We start from the raw sequence: 23,154 nt of genomic DNA on the forward strand, positions 1-23,154 counted from the left end.
CTTCCAAGAAGAGTTAGATCACCATATGATGCAACCCTATTTTTATATTACAAACATATGCCCACCATGTTTAGGCACTTGAATTTCGCCTTTTTTGTTTTGTAAATTATTCTTGCTATAAAAAAGCATCAGTTTGTTTTAAAGGTAAGTGGACTGAGGTAATAACAATACACTGACTATGAATTCCCCACCACTGTCACAAGATGTACTAACACCAGAGTCCACAAAATGGGAAACAGACATCGCCTTCACCTGGAGGTCCAGAGTAAATACAGCATCCAAGTGTTCTATGTTTAATTTAGGAAACTAAGTTGTCCATTTAAACAAGCATTGGCATAGCCAATAGGTCTCGCTTTTGAGACCTTATAAGTATTTAGTTATGCAGCCGAATAACCTTGGTGCAACAAAATCAACTGTTGCATGGCTAAACACTTATAAGGTCCCAAAGGCGAGACCTATCGGCTATGCCAATGCTTGTTTGTTCCAGTGGTTACTGAAGTGAGCCTGACGTTCTACTCGTCTGCAGTTTGCCCTGAGCTGGCGTGGGGAGAAGTCACGCCTGACCATGAAGCTTAATAAAGCCTTTTAATTACAAGCTTATTAGTCCCAGAGCTTCATATTACAACATAATTTTGGCGACGACTTGCCGGCTCAATGACAAAGTCGCAGCATGAACTTCAAGATCCTGTGAAAGCAGTCAGGAAAACAAACCCATGAAGGAAGGTTGAGAGGAGCACTTGACACCCCCATGAGGATTGTAAAAGACAGTCTGTGGATTTGGTGTCAATGCGCAAGTGCAACAGAAAATGAATGTGGAGCGTCGCTGAAAGAAAGAGGAACTAGCGTGATATGCTGTAAAGTGAAAGAGACACCATGTTTAAGTGTAGCAGGAGGATTGTTTTTTAATAGCGGAAAAAAGCAAACTTGTGAAAGCGATTTGTTGAGGCGAGCGCAAGACATCCCATCTCTAAAAGTACATTTTTAATATAAAGACCACTGTCACATTGACGCAGTTCGATATTGTGTGTTGCAGCGGAGGCACAGCGCAAGGTAATCAGATACAGTGGGGGAGAGATAAAACAAGAGCGGCCGGGAAACTGAAAGTACGGCCGGCCAGCCATGATTAATTAGGGGAGGAGAAGCCGCAGAGCGCACGCTGGGCAAAGCCCTTTGATGTGCTGTGCGGCCGGGAAAAAATGCAATTAGGAGGGAGGGAGAGAGGGAGGGAGGGAGGCTGATGCGCGTGCTTGTTTGGTCACGTGATTCACGTGAACTCAAAGAAAACCGCAGCAAAAAGCCCTTGGTTTGACGAGCTTTTTGAGCACTTGAATTCTCGCTCCGCTCAATGCGCTTGCGCGCATTGATAGGTCGCGAGACCTAAAAAGGAAAACACTGCTAGAGTCCAAGGGACTGCACCTGAATGGCATGTCTGAATTTGAAATGATGAGCACGTTTTTCCTTATATAATTAAAGGTGTGTGAAGTTGCATAGTTGGCTAAGGAGTAATGCTGCAAATTTTTATTCACATTTTGCAAACCTTGTAAAGTGTGAAGTTACACTTTCTTTAAAAAAAAATACAACTTTAGTGGTCTTTTGCACAGCTGTTAAGTTCGAGTCTTTGAGGTGATTTGATGGTCATCACTTGGCAACTGTTACCCGCTGCCTTTTTGGAGCATTCAGTAGTTCCACCACACCCTGTATGAAGCCTGAGCACCTGTCAAAGTCTCCTACTTGAGTGTCACTTGTTCCCCTACAGCCCACAAGGTCCCCATTATGGGCTCCCAAGCTTCTCTTCATGACACTTTCTACCTGGCGCAGAGTGGTGTAGTCACCAGCTTCCAGAGGCAGCATGTGTCACCCTTTGTAGGAAGGGTGGGAACATCCTGTGGAAGGAACTGATTACCACTGGCAGCAACAAGTAGGTTTTATATATGTCTGTCTTTGTGTGTGTGTGTGTGTGTGTGTGTGTGTTTGCTTGCTTCAGCAGTTCAGTGGAACGAACAAAATAAAGGATAGACTCTCACTGATGCCAATGGGTCTTTGGCTTCTCATCTAGCAAGGAACAGCATGTCATGTACGGTGCTGGCTTTTATTTATCGCTTTCTACGCCTGAAGAGGCGTTGAAATGCTTTGCTGCTGTGTAGCACACTACTTCCTTGGATTTTCACACCATGACACTATTAAATACTTTCTCATGCGTAAGGATATGTTGTTTGTCATAATGTTTATCACACAATTGTCATGTAGTTTCTAAACAATGTATCATGCAATTTGTTATGCAGTTTTTCACAAGTGTATGGGCCTGATTTAGATCTTGGCGGACAGGTTACTCTGTTACAATGGTGATGGATATCCCATCCGCCGAAATATAAATCCTGTTATATCCTACTGGATTTATATGTCGGCGGACGGGATATACGTCACCATTGTGACAGAGTAACCTGTTTCGCCAATACCTAAATCAGGCCCTATGTTACAGACTGTCATGCAATGCAAGTTATATGGTTGTTTCAAGCTTTCAGGTAGACTTCATGCACACTGTCATGCAACATATCCTAAAGCTTAGAGCTAATGATTCATGTGGGCATTTAGGTGATAGTTCATGGTATGGTGTAATGGTGTTGCAGGTCATCGTGCAGTTGGACAAATTATACAGGGATTGTTATAGAAGTATTTTATTGCATTTCAGTTATCAAATATCTTTTTCTCGTACCATTATTTGATGTCATCAATTCAGTTCTGCTACTGCCAACTATATTGAATCCGACTATTTCAACCATTTCCGGTGTTGCTTCTTCAGTATCTCTTTATGGGATTCTGAGCTTTAAAATTATTTGTATCCTCTTCCATCCTAAGGGTTTGATGATATTAGAGGGGCTGAAGAATGCATGTGGCACAGTTCTCACCAATAATGATATAGGTCACTACTGTTTCTATCCTTAAAGGGTCATATTGAGTTGGTCTAATTTGCCATTTCTTGCAGTATTACCTAGGGAAAATCCAACTCTTGTCCATCCTCCTGAATTCTAGGGGGCTGTCAATGGCTGGTATACTTGCTGGAAATGAGTTTCAGAGTTTTGCAGCTTGCATGGAGATAGAGATGGTATCACCTACAGTCTTCATCTTGTGAGGCGGTACAATTAGCTTTGGTGCCAGCTTAGATCACAGTGGTTTTTTTCTGAGGAGACATCTTGATGTTGACCTGTAGAAAAATGTCACCCCTTGCCAATGTAGTCGATCTTGAAAGTGGATCTTCTGCTTTTGAGGGCGAGGGGACAGTGAAGGGCTTTTTAAGCAGTGGAGAGGGGTTCCTGCAGGTTTATCTGTACCAGTTGTCCCACATGCATTCTGAATTATTTGTAAGAGTCTCACGACTGTCAGTGAGAACAATGGTACAGTTCATATAATGAGTTTCTTGATTCTTTACTGGAAATCCCAGATGCAGCAAATTGTGTTGTAGTGCCTGCCTAGTAAGAAACAGACTTTTTGTCACTTGTTTAACTAGAGGGCCTGTGGACAGGGCAATGGCCATTGTAAGTCCTAAATGTATTACTTCTGTGGATCTCGTTGATAGTATCCCATGTTCCTGTGACCAAGCTGTCAAATGATTCATTGTTTTTTCAGTCTCTGCATATGAAAATCTAAAATGTGGATGCATTGAGTTTAAGGTGATTTGTTAGCATCCACTGTTCTGTGGCTCACAGGTATTCTTGAGCTGCCAAAATTGCTAGGACTTTAAAATTTCAGGGCAATCTGTGTATCATCTGCTTAGCTATAGTATGTGAAGTTGAACGATGTGCTAGTTACTGATAGTGGCCTAAGGTACACATTGAAGAGGGGGGGATGATCAAGTATTGAGTTACTATAGTCTTGATGCATGGTGGGGAAGTGAATGGAGGTACCAGGGTTATCCTTGATTTGTCCTTATAGTAGGAGGAGATCCAGTTGACGATGCTTCCTTCTCTGCTTATTTGTTTTAGCTCTGTTTACTAGACAGTAGTGTTGTTCAATTGTCAAAGACTGGAGATAGGTCAAGGTGTGGTGCTCAGACTGAGGGAGGGTACCTGTAACAAGACTCTTCTGAGAAGACGGATTTAGGACAACAGACCATTGTATATCACTCTTCTTGTCATCTGCTCAGAGGGACTTCCAATGCACCACGAAACGACAGCTCCTTATTTCCTGAAGTGCCTCCAGCTGCCTGTGAAGTGAGGAACCACTTCATGAATTATTGTGCTGTTTTGTCACTCCAACTCTTGCTTAGGATTTTGCCATGGCTATTGGCCTGTTAATCTTTACTATCCTTTTTAGGTCTTGCATAGGCAGTGCATGCGCTGCCTCTACAAGGCGCCAAGTAATGAGGATTAGTAGTCAAACTCCACCCATGGCATTTCTCTTTGCTTTGTCGCTTGTCATTGGTGAAATCTGCCATTGCTGTTGTTATCTTGCTTGATGTTGGCTGATTGTCTAATATGTCACTTTCGTTTTCTTCCGTTTCTGGAGGAAGCAGCATCGACCAACTTCAGTTAACCTACGCTGCAGGGCGGTATCTTTTACTGTAGCGACTAATTTATTGTTTTCTTGACATGGCGCCTGGTTCGGCCATACGTTTAATATGTCTGCACCACTTTTCACCACTCGCCCCTCCTTGTTTGACTTGTTTGATAAGCCAGGCGTTTCCCAGCAACCGAGATTCTGTTCAGCCACGTCACCGCTGGAGAGAGGGGCCGCCCAGCAGGACATCAGCGTCGAGCCAAGAGGTGCGCTTGAAACCGAAAGGGCTGCCCCGCTCCTTCTCCGTGCAGCTTCACCAGGAGCCTAGTGTCCCGAAGACTGGAGGAGCCCCAGGCCGGTGCCAGCCTCGTCTCTTCAACCTCAGGTAACGCTCGCGGCTGCGTACGCCTCCCACGTGTATTGTTGTCAGCTGATTGCAAGATCGTGGCACAGGCTTTGCTAACATTGACTAATGCTGCTGGTTTAAAATGGTGACTGGTCCACTACACATAAGGAGGCTTGCAGCTCGCTCTGCAGATTTTTTGTTTCATTTTCTTTTTTGAATTTTGTAAATACCGCAAACTCAACCCGAAGATATTGCAGCGCTTTGGCTAAACAAACACCGTCAAACAGGAGGCTGCTAAAGAGAATATTTGCATAATATTGCTCTTAGTTGCATTATTTCCAATATACGTTCAAACAAGAAGGTGGGCTTTCTTCCAGTATTAGAGTCAGACAAAGTGGCACTGTGGATCATAATTACTGCATAAGCACTGGTTTTGCTTTCACTGTTATTTCCGGGCACTGTTGTTTGCTGGCCGTGTTTGTTTGTTTATGTATTGCGGACATGCACACTTAATCAGCGTGGCGCCCTTTCATCAGCGCCGCGCTAGGTATGCTTTCATTGTTATGTCTCTTTCCCTGCTCCTCTACCCCACTCTATCTGCTCTCACTCCCCCCCTCCCTTCTACCCCCCCCCACATAGTCCCCGGTTTCCAGCTTCCACATTGTGTACTAACCTGCATGTATTTCTATTGAGGTTACCAGTGCTATTGTGTGACAGCCAACCATACTGAACAGGCCCGGACTGGCCGTTGTGGGTACCGGGCAATCCCCCGGTCGGCCGCAAGGGTGGGGGCCGGTTTTGGGCCCTGGGGGCCGTTTTTGTTGCAGAGCCGTTTTTGCAGCATAGCTGCAAAATCGGCCCTGTAACAAAATCGGCTGAAAAGCGGCCCTGGCAAAGCGCTCGCCCCCCTCCCGCCCGGGGGGCGGGGGGCCGGCCGAGCACTTTGCCAGGGCCGGTTTTGGTTCCCAGTCCGGCCCTGATACTGAAACTCGTTTGTGCAGCGGCGTAGTCTATTCAGACCCACAGGATGGAGTTTCAAGTTGTCGGGCAATTGTAATGTCAATGGTCTTATGAGCGGCCCGTGGTTCCACATTAAGCAAGGTGCATGAATACAGACAATATTCAAAACTCCAGTATAAAAAAAATGGCAGTAAAAAGTTTAATGCGTTTGGTTTTAAAATGTGACTTGCGCCGTTTTTGTCTCTGTTTTCGCTTTGATTGAAATTGCTAAGACTAAAGCATTGATGCCCCATTGAGTTGTAAGATTAGAGATGATTTTATGTTCAGGGACATGAGTTACTCTTTAATGCTTGATAGTAAAATAATTCAGTGGGCATCATTAAAACCTAGACTGGTGTTAAAGAAGTATGCATGCCCCCTCTTTGTTTGGGGAGTGGGGGCAGGCTACACTAATTGCATAGCATCTACTACACATTACGAGGCACTGAAGTGCATGCGCCGCAGGTTGTACGCTACTTCTTGGAAGCCTTACATTAGTGACCGAACACGTGTGAAGTTTGTTGGTGGTAATTTCGTTTACATTCAGAGCCATCCTGTTTCACATATTCCTATGTAATTTAGCAAAAGACTGCATATTTCTATTTTAAGTGTAAGGGCAATATTTAAAATAAAGCTATGCCCTTATTTACATTAAGTTAACTTCATATTATACAAACATGCCACTTTATAAACATGTCACTGTTATTTTTGCAATCATTTTTGTAGTTTAATTATGTGGACTGACATGCTTGCACAAAGATATATTGTGAACTGGCTGTTTAACCCCTTCCCTGACTGATGTCCACAACCCGCCGTATTGGCCCATCTGTGAGACTGGAGTCCATGCTATGGGCGGACACTTTCTAACAGACAGACAGACAGGCCCATGCAGATCAAGCCTCTGAGAAGCAGGCTGCCCTGTTTGGGATTGCAATATTCAGAACTATAGCCACTGTTAAAATTCTGCTAGGGATTCATAACATTTTCGTCTCCCAGCCTGCTGTCAGACAATTTATGTGAGCGCTGCCATGCCCTGCTGTGTAGTGCGTCACAAATAGGAAAAAGAGCGGAGGTTAATCTCAAACTATAAAACTTTTGGTTGCCAGCTTCATCATGTGCTGAAAGCTGGCAACCAAAAACTTAAAACAAGCATTGGTTTCTTTTGTTTCAATGACTCCTTTTTACTCTGGCAGGAATAGCTCCTGACCTGTCCGCGCCCCCTCCAATGTAAGTGGCGAGAGAGCTTCATGAAGCACCACAACTTACCTCCTGAAACCTATAATCCTTAGCAAAAAGAGAACTTGTCATGGAGCCTTCTCCGGTGCTGCCCCAAAGATATGGAACTCTCTCCCACAGAAGTACGCAGACTTTCCTCGATGACGAAGTTATTTTATTTTATTTAAGAAGTTTTGTATAGCGCTAGCCTGACCGGCATAGCAAAACATGCGAGAGCAAACATATTACAATAAGCAAGCAGAAGGGAGCAAATCAAATAGCAAAACAGTGAGACAGTCCGGGTGTACGTCGAAGTAAAGAGGATGATGAGTGGTCCATTACAAGGACTTGTTATCCCACAGCCGGGAGGTACAGTGTCATTTTCAGCATTCTGATGGATCCTATCCGATCGCTGGAGATCGATCCAGGAAAAAGATTTTGAGCTGTCTTTTGAATTTGGTGAAGGAGGGAACAGTTCTGATGTGGGGTGGGGGATAGAGTTCCATATTTTGGGCGCGTTGCCGGCGAAGGATCTGGCCGCGGTTTTTTGTTTTCGAGGTTTTAGCGGGATAAGCTGTAAGGTATTGGAGCTTCTGACGTTCCTGTTCTGACCTGCTTTATTGAGTTTGGACGCCACATAATGGGGTTTGCCTGTGTGGAGCGCTTTGTGGGTGAGGCAGGCCGTTCTGAAGTTCGCCCACATTTCTATGGGTAGCTACTTGAGTTCTTTGAGGGCAGGAGAGATGTGGTCAAATTTCTTTAATCCCGTTACCATTCTAGCTGCCGTATTGAGGGTTGTTTTTAGCGGAGCAAGGTGTGTTTTCGCAATTCCAGAGAGGACAGTACCAATGCTTGAGTGGCTTATTTGAGGTCGTTAGGTGGAATGAAAGGTTTTATTTTGTTTAGTAGCTTTAGATTAAGGAAGGCGCTCTTGGCCAAAATCTTAATGTGTTTGGTCTAGCGTGATGCCTAGTGATTTGACAGAATCGGCCAAGGAGAGGTTCCCGTTGAGCACATCAATCTCCTTTAGCCACTCAGCCACTTGAGGATTCTCTTCTTTGTTCGAGATGAGGAGTAGTTCGGTTTGTCCGGGTTCAGTTTCAGATGGTTGCTTGATAGCCAACGTTGCGCATCTCTTAGTGTTTCATTGAGTCTTTGTATGTCTTTGGCAGAGGAAATTTCCTGGTAGATTTGGGTGTCATCAGCATATAGGTAAAAACGGATGTTGCTTTCCTGAGTAATGCGGCGAGAGGTTCCATATAGATGTTAAAGAGTATGGGGGAGAGCACTGATCCTTGGGGGACTCCTCTCACGACTGGTTGCAGGTCAGATTCAAAGCATCTGATTTAGATTTTCTGGGAGCGGTTGAGAAGGAATGAAGAGAACCCTTTAAGGACCACCTCGTTTAAACCCGCTCTTTCTACGAGAGCTTTGAGGAGAAGTTTGTGGTCAACTGTGTCGAATGCTGCCGATAGGTCTAGGAGAATAAGGAGGCAGCATTGGTCTGAGTCCAGTGATTTGTGAATATCATCAATTATGTTGAGGATTGCGGTTTCAGTGCTACATCCTTTCCTGAAACCTGACTGATGGGAGTCGAGGAGGTTGGTGTTGTCAAGGTGTTGAGTTAATTGATGGAGTAAGCATCTTGCCAGGATTTTGGAGAGATGAGGAAGGTTGGAGACAGGTCTGAAGTTGTTTAGGTCATTATGGAGTTCAAAATTGAAGCTAAGAGTTTTTTGATGAGCAAATTCCTACCTTAATTGGCTAGGCTCACTTTACTGGTTGACTTTTTATGCTATCACCAAGACTACTTTCATTTGTTATGGCTCCTCTTTAATGTACATTTTTTGTTGTTGTTTGAATTCATCAGTTTACTGTATTATTTTCCTTTTCCCTATTGATGTTGATACCTCATTCATGTCGTCTCTTTCATACTACTGTAAAGCACTCTGATATCTTTCGGGATCTTGTTCGCGCTATATATAAAATTTTATAAATAAAGTAAATAAATAAATAAATAAGTATGTACATGACAATGCTATTAAAGAATGTATATGAGCGCCACCCATGGGCAATTTCTCATGCCGCAGCTAGCACCACATAATTCCCTATTGCTGCGTACAAACACCACAAAGTGACATAATGATGACGATGCCAAAGGAGGCTTGCTGATGCTGATTCCATCACCCGCCCCTTTTACCGACACCTCCTCAAACATCGTAGTGCCCTCACACCACGTCTGTGGGAGCGTTACTTGTGAAGATCTTGAACCTCAGAGTCTGCCACACTGGACCCGGCCTCACTATGGCTGAATTACTGCTTTACAGGCGCTCTTTGCCAAATGGTAGTAATTCGCTTGCTCATACTGCAATTATAAGTACTGTTTTTTGCCTTCAGCCTTAAACAGGAACCTCCCTCACCTGCTCATCTGTCACCACAACAGAGATTGCACCAAGCGCTATGCCAACCAACAATGAGCATGGAAGAAAGATGATTCCAACAGTACTCCTGCCTCTAAAGGGAAAAATAAATATGCAAACATCTTGTGACTAGGAATAAACGTGCAAGTCTGTAGGCCTTCACCGACCTATCCAGGTGACCCAATTCTGGTATGTCCATAACCATATCCTATTAACTCACTCAAGTTTACACTGCACTTATTTTCACATTTTATGAATAATAACATTGAATTAACACTCTCAACTATTTCTCTTTCTAAACTTGAATCACATTTATACGTTTAACCCCTTCCATGCTCATGACGGAACGGTTCCGTCATGAGCGTCGGTTGGCCTGTGCTCCTGACGGAACCGTTCCGTCATGAGTCCATAGGCTCAATAGAACCTTCAGCACTGCAGCGGAATTCGCGCAGCGCTGAAGGGGTTAAAAAGCAAATAAATATTGACTGTGGTCTTTGTGTAGAATTTGTTTTTGTCGACAGGTACCGATACTTTCTAAGTTTAGTGTGAAGTTGGATATTTTTGACTCTTGGGCTTCTTTTAAGTATTTCCTGAAGCTGTTTCCGGGATTTATATTCAATTGTGTAGAGCATGTTCTCTTTCCCTTGTACGCTTTCACAAGCATAAATAAATATACAGCATTGCTGGAAGATGCCACAACAGAAAGCACTGCACAGAGACCTGGTGATATGGTGAATGCCTGGTGCCAAAGCCGCATTTTTTCAAAAACACTTGGGTGCTACACCAGTCAGGTAAAGAGGGTCTGGGGATGGGATCAAGTCACAAGAAAGAGTGGCCCTCCAGGGTTCAAACTTTGCTGACCTTGGGGTGTAGCACAGACTAGTGGAGTCAGCATTGTTGATACCTATTGAGAACAAGGGCAAGGTTTTTTTCATATACAACAAACTCGCCATGACCACCAGTCCCACAGAGCCATATTCATGTTTTAAGGCTTGCCTAGGCAGTGCTTGTGCTGCTTCTGCAAAACATACTGTATTCAGGATATGGGCTTTAAAAGCACGGCCCATTTTCAAGGACTGCCCCTGTTACACGTGTTGTTACTCTGAGCTTGTGAGCACTACTTCTTTCTTTAAGCTGGAGCAGTCAAGAGCAATGCTTGTGGTTTACAGAGCTCTATTGTAAACAGAGTGGTAAAACTTACACCTATCTTGCCCCATTTGCTGGGCATCCAAAGATCAAGATCTGTTTTGGCTGCAGCTGCCTCCTCCTCACTCCTGCTTTCAAAATGCATGGCCTGGCGTCACGGTCCCTGCCTTCCTATGGCTGCTGCTGTCTCAGTCTCACAGCTCAATAAGCATTTGCAATACAATAGGTCTTGCATTTGGAGAAGTTTGAGCTATTGGCATTATAAATAACAATGCCTTTTATTTATGTGTTTAAAAAACCTGCAATTGGTGTGTAAACACGCACTCTGTACTTCTAGTCATAACTGCGCCTCTTTTACTGCCAGCCTTGCTTCTCGAAAGCAAGGACTATAAGTAACAAATGCGTGTTTACGCACCGCTTGCAGGTTTTCAAAACACATAAATAAAAGGCATTGGCATTTACAATGCCAATAGCTCAAACGTTCGTGTATGCGAGACCTATTGCATTGCAAATGCTTGTTTTAAGGGCAACAGCAACATTCATGGTGTCAAGAGATTGGTTTGCAGAAATCATGTTTTTAGTCTTGTAGTAGAAAGCTATGTACACTTCAAATGTTTTATAATTGTAATGGCTTTTCAATGGAGCAGATCGAGAGAGGTCAGAAATTCTGAGAGGATTTATTTCCAAATAAATTTTATCCTCCCTTGGAATAAAATTGTGTTACATAATTATATTGGATTACTTTTAAGCACATAAATCATTTGACTGACATAACCCACATATCACTGTGCCTGATTCAGTTAAGTTTACATCTTGATAAATATATGCTGCAGACCATTGTCTAAACAATAAGAGGAACACTTTCGACATAGGCGGAAGTGGAGTGTGAGAGAGCTCGAGGGTGCGGTTGATTAATCCAACCTAGTACAAACACATATGAATGTTTTTGTATTGCACATGTTCGTGTTGGAACATCAGCACCTCACCTCATAGTATTTCAGACAAATAAAATGTTGCAAGTACCCTATTCAATGGTACTAATTTTACCTTGTGCACAGATCTCAGCAGTAACATTCTTATTTATAGTTTGGTGGTTGTTGCATCTACCATATAAGGAGTGCACTGATGCCAATTTCACTCTCAGTACTCCAAGTTCTTTATATTTGATTGTCTCATAACATTTCACAAAAGAAAGAAAAAACAGGAGCAGGAGAACAAGAAATGGGATATCTAATGAGGGTTTGAGTTCTGTTTTTGAAAGGAAAGACAGGTGTGTTAAGTTAAGTACATGCCATTGGACAATCCTCCTAAAAGTACAATTTGAGTATTCTGCAAAGTTTGTCCTGTCAGCAAATTCTGGCAATGAGGGGACATTGTTCGCATGATAACTCGAGTAAGAAGTACAAAAATCAATAGATCAACATGCCTATGCAGGAAAACTAGACTAATTAGAAGTGTCCTGACACAGCTTCTTGAGACAGGAGAAAGAAACCAAAAACTGGACTGCTAAGGGGACACTTTTATTCAATTAGGATTTTTTTAAATGTGCACATTTGAAAGACTATTATCACGTAGGGTGATAAAATCAAATAAAGGATAAGTCTGAAAAAATAAGTAGGGACTATGAAAAACATTGAATTAAAGATATTGTTGATTTGAATGGAATTGAGGCAAAATGCGCCTTTTATGAATATTGTAAAATATTTGTTTCGGTGAGAAGTACTACCCTATAGAGCGATGCAGGTTCGTCACCTAAAAACACCTGAAAATATGATTGGTACGAACTCAGAATCAAATAACAGAACCATTCCAATAAAAGGAACATGGGATAAATATAACTTGTGGCCATACACAATACGTGACAGATTAATTAGTTTTTATAAGTACACAAGGTGCAAATATACTGGTTACATCCTATAGAAATATACAAAATTCATTAAAAACCCATTAAAACTTCTTAAGGTATGAAACTAGAATAAAATGTGATCCTAAAATATGGGTCAAACATTACAAAAAAAAATAAGTCACATAAATATAATTGAATAATGAAGAATCTTAAAGAAAGAAGGTTCTGTACAATGATGATATGAGCAGAAGAACCACGGGAAAATGAAACATGAGGACATAGATTGGCCTAATCCCAAAGAAAGTTGGGAAAAAAAACCTTTCAGTATATAGGTCAATGATCACAAATCCAGTGGATGTCCCGGGAAGATATGACTTTTACAGGAAGAAAAGAATATCTTGTCAAGAAATCTGCTATGGAAGCGCCAAAGGAGAAATAAGGTTGGAGAGAAACTCCCCGAGGTGGCCAGACAAGAAGAAGTCAGTGGAATAACGCAAGAGTAGCAAGCACCCAGACCCAGACAGTAGCAACCCGCAAACGGCTAAAAATACAACTTAAATGACTATCCGTAAGCCATTCTGTTGAGAAAATATGTATACAGAACAGCTGTCAGTCAGTTTGGAAGATGACGGAGGGGGCGTGGTTTGGACGCCGAGGGAGATGGCGGCGCTCTAAATCCCTCTGCCCGTGCCGAAGGAATCGCCTTGATCTGGAGCGTAATAACCCTCTCCAGCGCCGACAAAAATAAAAGAGTCGGACGGCGGAATGTGAGCGGGTCACATAGAGCGCTCAGTCGACTAGCTGTGTGAAGGAGAAGTCCGGTTTTGAATGCTTGGCAGCTCCGCTCCGGACGCTGCCGGGCGCTGGTGAAGGACGGCGGGAAGAAGGCGACGTGTCCGCCCAGCAAGCCGCTGAAGATGAAGACGCCGGCAGACGGAGATCGAGGTTCCATGGCATGAGAACAGACTTCAAGGATTCCGCCGGTGAATCGGTCTGTGAGTGGCATGGAAAGGGTAACGGGTGCAGAACCGTGAGTAAATGAAACGCTTGGCAGGCACAGAAAACGAGCACAGAAAGCAGCCACCACTCGCATCATACAAAATGGCGGAGTAACGCATATTTTAAGTACTGCAGGTCCACAGACTGACTTTACCCACATGATATGAGCGTTTCCACTGGGATTAAGGAATTAAAAACGATTGTGCCTGGAAAACGTCTGACCATTGGCTTCACTAATAACATTAAAATCGGTAACTTGATGATAAATGGAAATGTGCTTTCTGGGATGATTTTGGCCCCTGAGGATTGATATTGATCTTATATGCGAGGTCTGGCATGTTCCCAAATCATCCCAATTACCTTGACACTGCTAAGTCACCAGGGCTGCCACAATCTCATATGCTATGATGGTTGGGTGCAGGCGCAACATGAAGGTATGATTAGTAGTTGTTGTTTTATAATGGGCAGAAGCTGGTAAAGACTGGTAAAGACTGAAAAAAGTGAAGATTCTGAATGTATGATCGGAGAGTGCGCCTACCACACGCTGTGTCACTGTAATGCGATTGAGTGAGGGTTCCATTCCACACATATTGAGTATTTTAAGCTATGGTATACTCCAAATGGTGACGCAAACTTTCATCCTGAGTTAAGAATGGCGCCTTCAGCACAGTGTTTGACTTGATAAAACTAACGGTCAGCTTCATTGATTGCCGGTTCCTGGCTATCTCAGCTCTCTCAATGGTCATCTGGGGAACAGATAGGAACAAATAGAAAATTCTCCGGAGCCTGAACAAGAAAGTGCGTCACGGCGGTCAGGCACAAATCAGGTGAATCACTGTCCACGATCAGTCAGTCTACATCAGTCAGTCTACATCACGAATAGACATGTCAGACAAAGAGCTAGCAAAAAGTCTAAAGAGACTTAAGTCTGATCTACCCTCACCTGGCAAAGGGAGGAAGGATAACCCGGATCCAATAGATTTAATACTTAGCAGACTTGATGAAGTCAGGGATCTGGCGAAGGCGACAAAAGAAGAAGTGGCAGCAATCAGACAAGATAACCGCGATACCAATGCAAAACTTTTAGAGGCGGAAACGAGGATTAGCAAACTTGAGGATATGGAAGTGAAGACCTGCAACGCAGTTAAACGCTTGTGTATAGCAGCGGATCAAACAACACGGAAACTCGCTGAATTGGAGGACCGTAATCGAAGGGGGAACCTACGCATTTTTGGAATTCCGGAAGGTTCAGAGGATCAACTGGGGAGCTGCGTGGCTTTTCTTGAGTCCTGGTTTACCCAAGCTACAAACATGACGTTTGTACACCCACTAGAATTTGATAGAGCCCACAGAGTCCCGGCCAGGATCTCAAAGGATCAAAAGGGTCCCAGAGCTATTGTTTGCAAACCACTCCGGTACCAGCATGTAGAACAGATTCTTACCTTCATGCGTAAAAACAATCACATTCTGTGGAAGTCTGCTAAGGTTTATATATCTCAAGACTACAGTAAAGAGACGGTGGAAGTCAGGAAGGCATTCTTGGCGCTTCGACCGCAACTGAAGAAAAGGGGCTTCCAATATGGATTCATTGGTCCGGCAAGGTATCGAGTGATTATTCAGGGCTCTCCACACATTTTTTCAGATCCACTGAAATTGAAACGTATGCTGGATGGCCCTGAGGACTTAGACATGGAGACGAATAATCATGAAAGCCCCGCTGACCAGGCTTCAGCCTCAGGTTATAAATGAAGGGTATCCTGCTACACGCATTCTCCAATGGTTTTCATTTCCTAGTTGTTAAGCAGAGCAAGTGAATATGTTCAGCTATTATGTCACACGAATTTGGTACTTTGGAAATAAGGATTATGGCCAAAGTTGAAGACTTTCTGATTCGGAGTTTGTATTTCCGTATATGTATCCGTATTATACACATTCTATACATTTATATACATTTTTCAGGATACTTTGAGGGCCCAGGTTAGGGCCCAGGTTTAAGGTGCTGAATATGATATCCATGTTTAAACATTTGTATTCTTCGACCATGAGCTATTTTGTTTAAGGTGCTGACTGTGGTATCCATGTTTAAACATTTGTACTCTTCGACCATAAGCTATTTCGCTTATACGTGTAATGCGTTTTCGCATACCTCACAACTTAGTTTTATAATGTTATCAGCTGGTATTAATGGTACTAATGTGGGTCCTGACACTCAGTCTAATGAAGGTAATGCCTTGTTTCGTTTATCTCTTATCTTGCAGTCTTTGCATTTCCTCATACGTGCAAGGTTACTTGGTACATGATTTATTATAGTTGTGTTAGTCGTGATAGTTGTGATAGTTAGAACAACTCACAAGTTTTGAGTAAATGTTAATAGTCTTGAATGCTCCAAAGAATATGGATATGTTTAGGCACGGGGAGGCTGCACTGCACTCTCTCTCCAATCGCCATGCCTACAAAATACAGGTGGGGTGGGAAGGGTGGGGGGTCGAGGGGATTGGGGGTTCGGGTATGTGTTACTTGTCTTTTATGTTCGATTCTTCTTCTTTTTCTTTTTCTCCTTCTTTTTCTTCTTCTTGCTTGCATTTTCACTACTGCACTGACACTTGATGGTGATGTGGGTTATAGCCTCTGTGTTCGCTCATATGTCCTCTCGAAGTCTCAGGGAGATGGAAGACCAACATTTTGTAATTGGTCAAGTGTGATGTACGTTTTTCTCCATATGAAGCATTCTTTAACTGTTCACACATAACGCTGTGAATACTCCGATGGGAGTATGTAATATGGACAAGATGAAGATATTGTCACTCAATGTTAAAGGTCTGAACCAGCCTATCAAAAGACAAAAAATCTTAGATTATGTGCGCAGATTGAAAGGCGATATTGTATTGTTACAAGAGACGAAACTGGAAGCTAAGCTGTTTTACCACTTGAGGAACAAGTTTTACAACGAGGTTGTGGGTGCAGAATCTGTACACAAAAAGAATGGGGTGTTGATTCTTGTCGCGAAGAGATCAAAGGTGGAGGTTTTGTCTCATGAGGCTAGCTCAGACGGGAGGTGGGTTACGGCAAAACTAAGCAAAGAAAATACGGAGTTTTATGTTACGAACATATATGCTCCTAACACAAGTGACCTCAAGTTTTGGGAGGACTTAAATAAACATATGGAAAATATCCCAGATAGCGCTGTTCATATAGTGGGTGGTGACTTTAATCTTCCAAAAGACGCAACGCTAGATAGGGACTCCCACTGCCCTTTCAAACCAAACAAATCCCATAGAGCCTTCATTAATCTGTGTGAACGCTTTCATTTAGTGGATGCGTGGAGGCTCCAGAATCCCACAGGGAGGGATTATACCTTTTATTCTACACCGCATGATTCATATTCCAGGATTGACTACATCCTCATAACACAGAACGGGGTACCCAGAATAGAATCTACCAGCATAGAGCCTCGTGTGATGTCGGATCATTCTTGTATTTCCCTGTCCATTACAAATGCCAAATCATCTCCCCGGCAGACGTCTTGGCGCCTGAATGATGAGATATTAAGCGATGCTCAACACAGATCTACGATACAAGCTGCCATTGTCTCTTACCTGCAAATTAATAGGGAGGGGGACACATCTGATCTTACTAGGTGGGATGCTATGAAAAGTACAATACGGGGTGTATGTATCAAGATTAGGTCTGCCATGAATAAAAATTATAACGCGAAACTAGAATCACTTGAAAGTGAAATTGGAGATCTTGAAAGTAAACATCTAAGGTTAAGAGACAACATGACTCTTTATGCTCTGGCAAATAAGAAATATGAACACAATAAGTTAATAAGTGAAAGGGCTGGAGTTTGGCTGGACAAAGGGAAGAGGTTTAAGATTTGTGAATCCAATAAAGCAGGAAAGAGTCTAGCTTCATATTTGAAATTTAAAGTACAAAAAAACTGTATTAACATCCTTAAGGACGCCTCAGGGAACTCACATTCTGATCCAGATAAGATAGCTGAGGTATTTAGGGTGTTCTATGAGGACCTGTACGCAAAAAATACAAAGGTGGAGGAAGATAAAATTAAGAATTATTTGGACGAGTGTGACCTTCCAAGGTTGACCGCTGAAGACCAGGTTAGTCTAAATGGCCCAATTAGTGCTGAAGAAGTAGAAAGTGCGATTAAAAAACTGAAATCAGGGAAGGCACCAGGCCCAGATGGCTTTACAGCAAAATTCTATAAAACATTTCCAACTATGTTAACTGGGCCGTTGCTAAACCTATTCCAAGAAATAAATAGCTCTGGTGAAGTAAAAGGCACTCTGGCGGAGGCAACAATTGCAGTGCTCCCGAAGGAAGGGAAAGATCCATCGCTCCCAAAAAACTACAGGCCAATTTCACTAATTAATATTGACTGTAAGATTCTAGCAATGATACTCTCCGCACGTCTTCAAAAGGTGCTCCCACAACTAGTCCATCCATCTCAGGCGGGCTTCCTAAAGCATAGGTTGTCCAGTGATAACACACGGATTTTGGCGCATGTGCTAGAGAAATCTAAACTTCTAGGCACCCCTACAGTGGCAATAACCTTAGATGCCGAAAAAGCCTTCGATAAGGTTGATTGGGTCTTTCTCAAAGCAGTCCTCAATAAATTTAATTTGGGGGAAACATTCACACGGCTAGTGATGTCACTTTATTGCTGCCCCTCGGCGCGAGTAAGGGCGGGTGGTTCGTTCTCATCCTCCTTTTGCTTAAAGCAAGGCACGAGGCAGGGGTGCCCGTTATCACCCTCGTTATTTTTGTTGGCGATTGAACCGTTCTTATATCATATAAGGGAAGATCCTAAAATTGCAGGTATACCCTTTGGAGACTGCACGGTTAAATTGACAGCATATGCAGATGATGTGCTTGTCTTATCTGAAAGGGCGGATGAGGCAGTGTCTGCACTCATGTCAGACATTGAAGAATTTTCGAGGGTTTCGGGCTACAAGCTCAATAAAGACAAGACGGAGGTCAAGCTGCTCAACAATATAGGGGACAAGGGGATCTTGGGGGATTCTGGTCTTACATGGCAGCCCAAATGCTTTAAGTACCTGGGGTTGGACTTCGATAAGGATTTGGTCTCCACTCTAAAAATAAATGAAGAATCGACTTTGAAAAAAATATCTACTCTTCTAGAAAGTTGGTCTCCAAAATTTCTCTCTTGGTGGGGCAGGGCTGAAACTCTCAAAATGATGTCAACACCCTTAGTTAACTACCTGGCCAGTATGCTCCCTATGACGTTCTCTAATAATTTTGTCTTAAAAATAGACCAGCTGTTTGGTAACTTCCTGTGGCGGGGCAAGAAAGCCAGGATATCTCTAAAGAAACTGCAACTGGCAAAAGATAAAGGTGGCCTGGGTCTGCCATCGTTCAGGAACTACCAGACAGCCTTTCTTTGTAAGCAAGGTGCTCAATGGTTAATAAAATCACCAACTTACACTCCTGTGTGGATTAACATTGAGAGATCAATAGTAGGCAAGGCTCCGCTTGAGTCTTTAATCACCATGGATCTGTCGCACCTACCTCACTCCAGATACATATTGTTAAATACCAGAAGGGCCCTACTTAGACTTGACCAAACGCATAAAACCAAATTGACATTCTCTAAATCATCATGCATGTCATTATGGAAAAACCCCTACCTTAAACACACGGGTGTGGAACTCTTCTGGGAGTCATGGTCCGAAAAAGGTATTAACCTGGCCGGAGACTTGTATGACAACAGCGAACCAATCCCGTTCTCAAGCCTACAGACGAAGTTTGGCCTAGCCCCGATAGACTTCTATCATTTTCTAAAAGTCAAGGCGACATTAACCAGCCGTAACTTCACACCCTACACTCCGTGGCTGATAACACATCTCCCACGCATTATGCACTCAGGTCACTTCGTTTCCAAGGTGTATAAATTGTTGTTACCGCTGCCCAGCAAATCTCACAAAGCAGTGGAAGTGAAATGGGAAGCGGAACCTAACTCCACAGGGATAGAGTGGGATTGGGAATTGATTCATAAATCAGCACTTGCCCACAAAGTATCACCCATCCTATTCCAGACGAAGTATATGCTCATAAATAGGTCGTTCTGGACTCCGGAAAAGCTATTTAAATGTAAACTACGTGACTCCCCGGAGTGCTGGAATTGCCAATCAGGGACTGGTGATCTTTCTCACATGTTATTCAACTGTCCCCTGCTGAGAGAATATTGGGAAAAAGTATTTGTATGCATTCATCACGTGTTTAAGATAAAACCAATGAAGGAATTTGTATATGTCATTTTAGGGGGGTTGGAACCGCGATTGGCAAATGAGCATGATCGCCAGCTCTTGGATTTAATGTTGACATTGGCATGTAAGGTTGTTTTATGCAAGTGGAAATGTTTTAAGGAAGTAAATTTTAAAATTTGGCAGGAATGGCTGTCTTTCCTGAGAGGTGCCACGAATCAGGCGTTACAGTCCTCTACGTGGTGTCCATCCAATAAGAAATTATGGAAGTCGCTAGACGATTCATCCCTCCATTATGAGCCACCTTGAAGCAATACGACCTTGTAATAGTATCATGGTTATATGGGTGTGATCCTAGTTAATATGTCAGAGCTATTCCCATTCATCCGCACGTCAAGTGTTTAACAACTTGATCGATAACCACGTGACAAGCAAGAGTGATTCTTCTCTTTGTTTTTTTTTTTTTTATCATTTATAGTTTCTGTATTAGTCTGACAACATCTGTAATAATTCACTTTTGATGGAAGATTTAATGTAATGTCTTTTGCTTTGTTTTCTTACTTCAATAAAAACGATTTGAAATAAAAAAAAAAGTTTGGAAGATGACAATTCACTCGGGCATCATGTGACATGGATAAGAATTTACTAGCGCAAAGAATACAGCAAACGGATTGTAACCAACAGAAAAACAAACACATCTATTTTCCAAAAAGAAATATAAAAGGAGCATCTGAAAACAGGTGTTGCTAAAGCAAATAATGGTAAAACAAACTCCCGTATAAATGTAAGTGTATTGTGAAGTAGAAGACATCAACAGACCAACAAATGTCCACCTACATTAACTGCTTATTGGTGATGTTGAGCAACAATGTTATTGTTAAATGGACCTTTCATGGAGGCAGTAAAACACACCTCAAATCAGAAATGACAATTATGATAAAGAAAAAAAATTAAGTGGCTATCCTTGTAGAAAAGTTGAGAAATTCCAGACATTTTTGGCACAAATGCGAAAAACATTCTCGCACAATGGGGAATGAATTTAATACAAAATTGACGTCCCAAGGCCTTTGTAATTATTACCATCACATCATAATGACTTATGGGTATAAACAGATAAAACAAGAGATGTTAGCATCTATAGGAAATAAAATACAGACCTACTGTGCGGACCTGACTGCAGATTCTCTCCTCACATGACCCCGGCTATTCCAATAAAGGTTCAATTAAAAAAAGCAAGGGTGGCGTTTACAAATTAACGCAGTCTCTGCTTCACTTGGTGCCTTCGCCATGATAGTATTTGCACAGTGGAAGCACTCCTCACATGGGGAACGCTGGTCATAGGCTGCTCTAATGTGGGATACAAAATGTGCTCCTGGAGCCAGGGGGTGTTAGAAGAGGGCAAGTGGGCTAGGAAGAGAGTCACCCGCTGCCTCTCGGGTGGGAACTCTCTGGCTTGCTGCTACAGTCTGGCTAGTGATGGCCTTTTAGTTAGGTGGGTGGTTCATCATATAGTCTGAGACCTTCAGCTTTTGGAAAGGCTGAGGGGGTGGGTGACCAGCACACAGTGACAGAGGTCCCAGCAAGTGTGTAAAAAGGTGGTCCACAACGCAGGATAAATTTGACGTGCAAGTATTTTTGTGCTTGCAATGGCTATTACCAATTTACACTTTATACACTTTGTTACCACTGATTTGCATGATTAAAACTTCAACACAAATAACATGTGCCTGTCATGGAGCTAAAGGAGGTTATTTTGCATCACATAACAAGGAACAACTCAAGGTTGTGCTGCCATCGTTCGATAAGGGGCACTGCTGAACTCTAAGGAAAATCAGACTGAAATGGGTAATTTAACTAATTTTTTATATAATATGTCTTTATGTAATTTTGGTGTTAGTGTAGTAAAGCAAACATCTGCTTTTTTATTTGTTAAAATTCATACAACATGAAGTTCCAGATTTGCATTCACAATACAGGAACGGTGCAGTAATTATTCAACTTTGGGTTGATCACTCCGTTATAGCCCTAATGTACAGTCCCTAAGAAATTATCGTGAGATCAGATAATTGCATGCTACTCAGTAATGAATCTTGGAGAAGCGCTATTCTCTCAATAAAACAATCCTTTAGACTGTTAGTCACTGCTGTTTGGGCATTCCTGCTGTGATGAGCCGATGCTCAGCTCACTCTTTCAGAATCGTAATTTGAAAAAGCCAACACAATATATGTGCTTTTGTCTAATGCTACCTAAGCAATGGCAACTGACTGTCTGTGTACAGTGACATCACACTTTAAAAGGACTTAGGCAGCAATAGCAAATGCTGTGAGAGTCATGTGCTGGTAGACTGGTGGATGTCCTAATTAGTAGGAGCATGCTGATTGACTCACACAGCCTGTTCATTCTGTTTGCATGTTATAATTATAAATATAGATTTCCCCATTTCAACTAAACTCAGTTTCTGATTATTATTGAGCTAACCACACCCTGTTGACCTAGGACATGTGGTCCTCTGAGTGAATGTAGTATTATTGCGATATGTGACTTACTTGCCCCTTTGGCCGCCCATGCCAACTTCCGGTCTGTTAGTGAAGGGAAGCAAGGTTTAATGAGATCCTCAATTGTGACAGCCGCCAATGCATTGATCGTAGAGGACACTGTGCTAGAGATAAAATGATCAAATTAGTGGATTTTTTTAATAGCAAAGATTCTACAAACCGGTTAAATTTAGCACAACAAAATCAGAAGATACCTTATTTACCTTGTTTTGTATGCAAGGAGGGGTAAGCTAAGTAAGCAAAACGTTAATAAAGTCCTGTTTCTTGTGATATTTTGTCAAACAAATATTTTATTGGCATATTTACATTTTTTTACATTACAAAACAGGGCAATGTAACCAGAGCAGTTAGAGTATGGTAAAGCATGTTCGTGTGAAAAGTCAAAACAATATATCATCACTTTAGGTATGTTTAGTTGTAGAACTAGCTAAGGTAGAATTATTGGATATAAGGCCAGATGTATGAACATTCCATTTTGCGAGTCACAAATTGCGACTTTTGCGACTCGCAATATGCAACTCGCAAAATGGAATATACAACAGTGTCTCAGACACTGTTTGCGATTCCTAATGGGGTCGCTAAAGACCTTCCTCACCAATATTAATGAGGTAGGTCGTAATTTGGACTCCTTAGAAATCTCACATATCACAGGGATGGTGTCCACTGGGGATAGCAGACCACCATGTCTGTGTATGCTTTTTAAATAAAGCAACTTTTTTTTTCAAATGCAGCTCGTTTTCCTTAAAGGTAAATGGGATGTGTTTAAAAGAAAAGAATGAACAAAATTCTGTTCTATTTTTAAGGGCAGGTAGTGGTCCGTCTGACTGCGCGAATCGGATGGGCGCATCGAGTCTTCAACGCTGACACTTGCTCCATTCAAGGTACTTTTTCA

At 42.4% G+C, this 23,154-nt stretch overlaps 1 protein-coding gene across 1 annotated transcript in view; it reads right to left on the bottom strand.

Annotated features, from left to right (window-relative positions):
* LOC144821562 (sodium-coupled monocarboxylate transporter 1-like) overlaps nt 1-23,154 on the bottom strand; it is a 310,280-nt gene that overhangs the window by 58,488 nt on the left and 228,638 nt on the right. The window contains exon 9 of the mRNA XM_078678751.1: nt 22,254-22,366. Coding sequence (XP_078534877.1) covers nt 22,254-22,366 — 113 coding nt within the window. The remainder of the gene's footprint in view (nt 1-22,253; nt 22,367-23,154) is intronic.

The sequence above is a fragment of the Lissotriton helveticus genome, chromosome 1_1 (genome assembly GCF_964261635.1).
Source record: "Lissotriton helveticus chromosome 1_1, aLisHel1.1, whole genome shotgun sequence".
NCBI lineage: Eukaryota > Metazoa > Chordata > Amphibia > Caudata > Salamandridae > Lissotriton > Lissotriton helveticus.